Below are 5,841 nucleotides of genomic sequence, written 5' to 3'. Positions count from 1 at the left end.
TGCACATTATTGGCAATATTGAGCTGAAGCTTGACTTTGCAAATTTAAAATCGCAAATCAAATCGCAATCGCAATATCTGTCAAAAAAATCGCAATTTGATATTTTCCCCCAAATCGCACAGCCCTAATTCTAAATCATAAACATCTTAAAGACATCTTTTAAATGTTTATTTGACATCTGATAGGAAACGTCCTATAAACTAATTGCAAGATGTCTGTTAAAGATCGCTTAATCTGGAAAGCATCTGCTGTGCACAAACATCTGACAGATATCTTTAAGATGTCAGTTTTACATACATACATTTTTGTACAGGTAAAGTACAGGGCTTGCACAAAAATAAGGACGTTCTTACGTTAAAAATAAGGTGGAAACTGTTATTTACCTGGTTTGTGTTTCAGAAACATACGAGAGTGCAGTGTTAGTGGTCGTGTTCTCTGCGTTTGTGATGGGTTTGTGTCTGATGGGGGCACTGTGGTGCATTTACAGTCACACAGGTACAAACACGCAGACCCTCACGCAAAACTTTCGTTTAACAGCGTTTTTTTTCTTCATGACAGCTGGTTATTAACACATATTATCCTGGTTGCCAGGGAGGCGTGATATGACCCAGAGAGACGGTATTAGAGACCACGCGACAGGACAGCGAAACCCGCCGACACTGATGGAGCAAACCAGCGGTTTCCACGAGGTGGACTAAAGATATCCCTGATAGCACACGTACATCATGGAGACGTCTATTTGACGTCTGCATTTACATCTGTAAGACGTATTTTTAAAAAGTGTTTGCTCATCTGCACGTCTATGACGTTTCCTATAAGATGTCAAATAGACGTCTATTAGATGTCTTTAAGATGTTTATGATTTAGAATTTATGTAAAACTGACATCTTACATTCATCTGTCAGATGTTTGTACACAGCAGATGCTTTTCAGATCAAGTGATCTTTAACACACATCTTGCAGACGTACGTGTGCTATCTGGGATACGACCATCAAATTCAAAACGTGACAGAAACAAACAAAATATGCTTTCTTTAAGGCTGAATTTGTGTACCACTGTTCTGAGGTGCTTTTAACATATTTTACTTGTTGCTTTTGTTGTGCTGCTAAATGTAACAGCGTAAATTATGTAAAACTATTATAGATTTGTGTATAAGATTTGCGCTCCTTTAATGTTCGTAAATTTGTTTAATTTTCAGTCCTTTCATTGTTTTTAATTTACTGTGTAGTAATCATGTCTTAAAGTGTCAGTATTAAAGAAATTTAGCCCGGACATGCTGATGGTAAGGGTTGGAAAGGATCTTTTCTTATGTAGGGTGAAGTCAGCTGGAAGGTCTGAGAAAGTACATGGTAAGTGCCCGTAGGCTACATAGTTTAAGTCTATTTAAATTGTTAAGGTTTAATTTCTAATACAAAGAGTAATTCAATCTACAATATACATTTGTATTACATGCATTCATGTGATCATTCAATTTTACGCAATGATATGCAAGTTTCTTCATTCTATTTTTTTCTTAAATATTACGTTTTGTTACTGTCCCAATTTACCTGAACATGTTAGATAAATTGGGACAGTAGCATTCAGCTAAAGTGGGACTCCCTATAAATTAAAAGATAATACATTGCTTAATGTGATAAATTGTTGTGTTTTACAGAAAATGTCACAAACTGTAGGCAGAAGACAGGAAAAGAAAAGAAATAAGAATAGAAATGTGTGAATATTAAGTTTTTGTGCGTAAAAAGTGCCTGGACCACAAAACCAGTCTTAAGTCGCTGGGGTATATTTGTAGCAATAGCCAAAAATACATTGTATGGGTCAAAATTATCAATTTTTCTTTTATGCCAAAAATCATTAGGATATTAAGTGAAGATCATGCTCCATGAAGATATTTTGTAAATTTCCTACCTTAAATATATTAAAACTTAATTTTTGTTTAGTAATATGAATTGCTAAGGACTTAATTAGGACAACTTTAAAGGCGATTTTCTCAATATTTTGATTTTTTTTTGCACCCTCAGATTCCAGGTTTTCAAATAGTTGTATCTCGGCCAAATATTGTCCTGTCCTAACAAACCATACATCAATGGAAATCTTATTTATTCAGCTTTCAGATGATGTATAAATCTCAGTTTCAAAAAATTGACCGTTATTACTGGTTTTGTGGTCCAGGGTCACATTTGTTACACACACACAACATAAACACGCAAATATGAAGGCATGTTTTACACACATACAAACGCATGTGTTACACACACACTTAAGCACACAGTTAGATACAAACACACAAGCAGGCACATCATAGAAATCATGTCATTTTTATACTACACAGTACATTGTAGTTCTGTTGAGGTGATTCAATTCTTTGTTTTTGTCCTTCTGTTGGAGTGTTTTAATTGTTTAAATTTGTACTTCTGTTGGACTGCTTTAATAATTCTTCAAATGTATGCTTCTGTTAAGTGTTTTAATTCAATAAACATTAAGTGTTTATGACTTCACAATCAATAACACAATCCGATAATGTCTATTTTTATAAAGTTATTCTTTTAATTTCTGAAGATTTTCTATTGCAAAAGATTATTTGTACAATGTCCTGCTGTAGGAAATTGTATTTTGTAAGCACAGACCAGAGAAAAATGTGTGTCCCACTTTACCAGACACAGTGTCCCAATTTACCTGAAAAAGCCCGAAGGGGAAAAAACAATGGATACTTAACATTTTTGAATCTCTGTATGTTTAAAACAACAACCGATATTCTTTCGAAAAACATGCTGGGGGATACAAGAGACTTTGAGAATTTGTTTAAAGCATAAATTGTGTTGGTAGAATTGATCTATTTGTATTTAAATCACAGTTTACCAAAAAGTGTCCCACTTTTGCTGACTTCACCCTACTTTAAAACAAGATAAACTTCTGCTGAGAGCTTGAGAATACAGAGATACTTGTACTTTCACAAAGAGATTGATGTTCTTATAAATCTGTTGCATTACTGCGTTTATTATTAAATGCCATATCATGTACATAGAGTGATTATTGTTGCTTTGAAATGTTCCATGATTATGACATCACAACCACGAGCACCCAATGATAAGTCTTGAAGCTATAAATCTACAGTAATGTGCAGCCTGCTGGAAGTGTTGACATATTTCACAATGCATTGTGTGCAATCAAGTTAGATATACATAAGCAAACATTTGTTTTGGTGCAAACATCTTTCATAAACATTATATAGTAGACTTTGGGGTAAAATGTAATAAGACCCCTGTACATTGAGCTACCCAAGGTGTTTGTGTGCAGCTGGTCTCTCTCAGGTCCCATGATACAGTCCGCTGCTGTTCTGTGAGTGTGCCTGTAGGTGGCGCTGTAGGTCCAGTCTCCTCTGGAAGCTGAGTGGGCAGTGCGAGCAGCTAAAGGGCTGGTAGCTGCTGTGTTTCCTGCTGTGAGTGATCAGATTGGAGCTCTGACTGAACGCTTTACCGCACACCACGCACACATGAGGCTTCTCACCTGAGAGATGACAGCGGCCACACGCATTAGCTCTGCCCCTAAAACTACTGAGCTGCCTGGCTGTTTACTACTGACTATACAGGCAGCTAATCTGCTTTAAGCACATATGCAAGTAGGCCTACCTGCATTTTCAGTTTTGCAACACTAGTATCCAACTTATTTTGCAATTTAGTTAATTTCTGTGAATGGGCTATGAATGCTATAGGTAAGACTAGAAGAATAACAGTGCAGTAAATGGTAAAACTATTTGCGTTACAAAGTAGTGTGTTTATGATTAAGACAATGAATTCTATTAATATGACACATGCCAATTTGCAATATAAGCAGTCATTGACACAGAACATATTTTTGCTTTGAAAAACGCTATACGCAGGTGGAGAACAAATGGGAAGTTCTTGTTTGTTTTGGTGATTTCAAATATCAACATTGGCTACCAGAAATCGCTTACTCTGCCTTTAATGTGAAACTTTAAGTGTTGCATTCATATTTTAGGCTCTTCTGCTTGTCTTTAATAAGGTGTGTGCTGAATTTGGACCTCCAATAGCACTGTATTTATGCACACGTTTCTACAGTTTGTTATATTACTGTACTCCTGCCATTAAATTAGTTAAATGTTAAATCTAATTAGCGTGGCTGTGTGTGTGTATTTTTAATACAAAGGCAAATTTGACAAAACTGGGCAAAATCTCTCTTCTGACCAACATAGTCAATGTCTTGATATTTTCTTTCCTCTTTTGTAAAGTCATAGAAATGCTGTAGTTTTTTTTTTATTTTGCTATAGGAGCAAATGGGAACACAACATTTGTATTAGGCGACATTTCCTTCTGAGAACCACAGAAATATGAAAAGGGTCCAGAGATTCTGACTTCAGCATGTTGCGTTCTGGAATTGCCTTATAATTTATTTGAATTATTAATGAAAATGTAAGTCAATGGAAACCCCATTATGTATTTTACCTGTGTGTATAAATGTATGTTTCTTCATGTCAGATTTCTGGTGGAATCTCTTTCCGCAGTAGGGACACGGGAACGGCCGCGTGTCAGAGTGAATGAGCAGGTGTGTGGAGAGAGTCGACGACCTCTTAAACACCTTCCCACAAACCTTACAACCAAAACTCCGCTCCTGAAACACACATTCACACAGGCTGTGTTTGGAATAGAGTATTGCCATACTAGTTATGCTGTATATAGTATGTAGACTCTTCACGCAGCATGTAAACTTTCTGTATGCATGATATTTGGATGGCCTACTACATCTTTACTCATTATTTGATAAGACTGCCAATAGTTTTTTTAGATTTTAGTTTAGTTATTTAATTTAAAGTAAAAAAATAGTTTTAGTTAACTATAATAATCTTGGTACAGTATTTACTTGCATACTATGTATACAGCCAGCTGTTTAGTACGTACTCTCACCCTCAGTATTCCTGTAGGTCTGTACCCATAAGGCCGTTGGGCATGGCCCGGGGAGTCGGCCAATGGGAGAGCAGCCCTGTTGACATGTGAATTGCACAAGTGCGATGCCAAACCCACAGCAGAGGACAGGAGCTACAGAAGACATAGCAATATTAATATCACACCATATCATAAATGGAAATAACATTGTGTTTTACCTTGTTCTAATGTGTTACTGTTAAACCACATGTGATGTATCAAGTTTGGGGTTTAAAATGTGCATGTCATCACATATGAAGCACGAAATGTTTGAGCATGAAACCCACACAAACCCACATGTGATTTTGTATAAGCTGTGAATGTGTGAAAATCCTGTCAGGTGATCAGATCAGGACTAAAGCATTGTCAAATCAATAAATCATTATCAAATCAGTACATCTTTATATTTTACTCTATTAATTTTAACTTTATAAAATGTTCTAGCTATATGCTTTCCCTCTGCATAAATCAGGTATTCTTCTAGCCTATTTCTCATTTGTGAGCAGCTTTGGATTAATATGGAAGGCAGTTTCTGCCATGTAATTTAAAAATATATATATATAATTAATTAAATTAAATAAATAGAAAAGTTAAATTACCTACGATTTTTTAAATCTTACAATTCGGAATTTTTTTGCAATTTTGAATTCACATTTCACAATTCAGTTTTTTTCAGCCCGATCTCACAGCAATTCATGCATATTTTACGAGGTGGCTAATTCGTACGAACTCGTATGACCTCACTCGTACAAATTAATATGATTTTTGCTAAATCGTACGTATTTTACGAGTTGCACAATTAGTATGAATTTGTACGAATGACCTACACCTAACCCCGCCCCTAAACCTACCCATCACTGGGGTCTAGACAAATCGTACAAAATCGTACGAGTGAGGTCATAC

At 35.8% G+C, this 5,841-nt stretch overlaps 2 protein-coding genes across 2 annotated transcripts in view; one reads left to right on the top strand and one right to left on the bottom strand.

Annotated features, from left to right (window-relative positions):
• Positions 1-881, top strand: part of LOC107755613 (transforming growth factor beta receptor type 3-like) — a 21,677-nt gene extending 20,796 nt beyond the window's left edge. The window contains exons 16-17 of the mRNA XM_016572502.1: positions 400-495; positions 592-881. Of these exons, the coding sequence (XP_016427988.1) occupies positions 400-495; positions 592-698 (203 nt within the window). The 3' untranslated portion in view covers positions 699-881. The remainder of the gene's footprint in view (positions 1-399; positions 496-591) is intronic.
• Positions 882-2,997: 2,116 nt separating this feature from the next.
• LOC107755610 (zinc finger protein Gfi-1b-like) overlaps positions 2,998-5,841 on the bottom strand; it is a 4,280-nt gene continuing 1,436 nt past the window's right edge. The window contains exons 2-4 of the mRNA XM_016572500.1: positions 4,921-5,052; positions 4,462-4,627; positions 2,998-3,505 (exon numbers count right to left, since the gene is read on the bottom strand). Coding sequence (XP_016427986.1) covers positions 3,306-3,505; positions 4,462-4,627; positions 4,921-5,052 — 498 coding nt within the window. The 3' untranslated portion in view covers positions 2,998-3,305. The remainder of the gene's footprint in view (positions 3,506-4,461; positions 4,628-4,920; positions 5,053-5,841) is intronic.

This window comes from Sinocyclocheilus rhinocerous, unplaced genomic scaffold (assembly GCF_001515625.1).
Source record: "Sinocyclocheilus rhinocerous isolate Xijiao unplaced genomic scaffold, SAMN03320098_v1.1 scaffold802, whole genome shotgun sequence".
Classification (NCBI taxonomy): Eukaryota; Metazoa; Chordata; class Actinopteri; order Cypriniformes; family Cyprinidae; genus Sinocyclocheilus; species Sinocyclocheilus rhinocerous.
The sequence above is the reverse complement of the archived record's forward strand: the minus strand, read 5'-3'. Positions and strand labels throughout refer to the sequence as shown.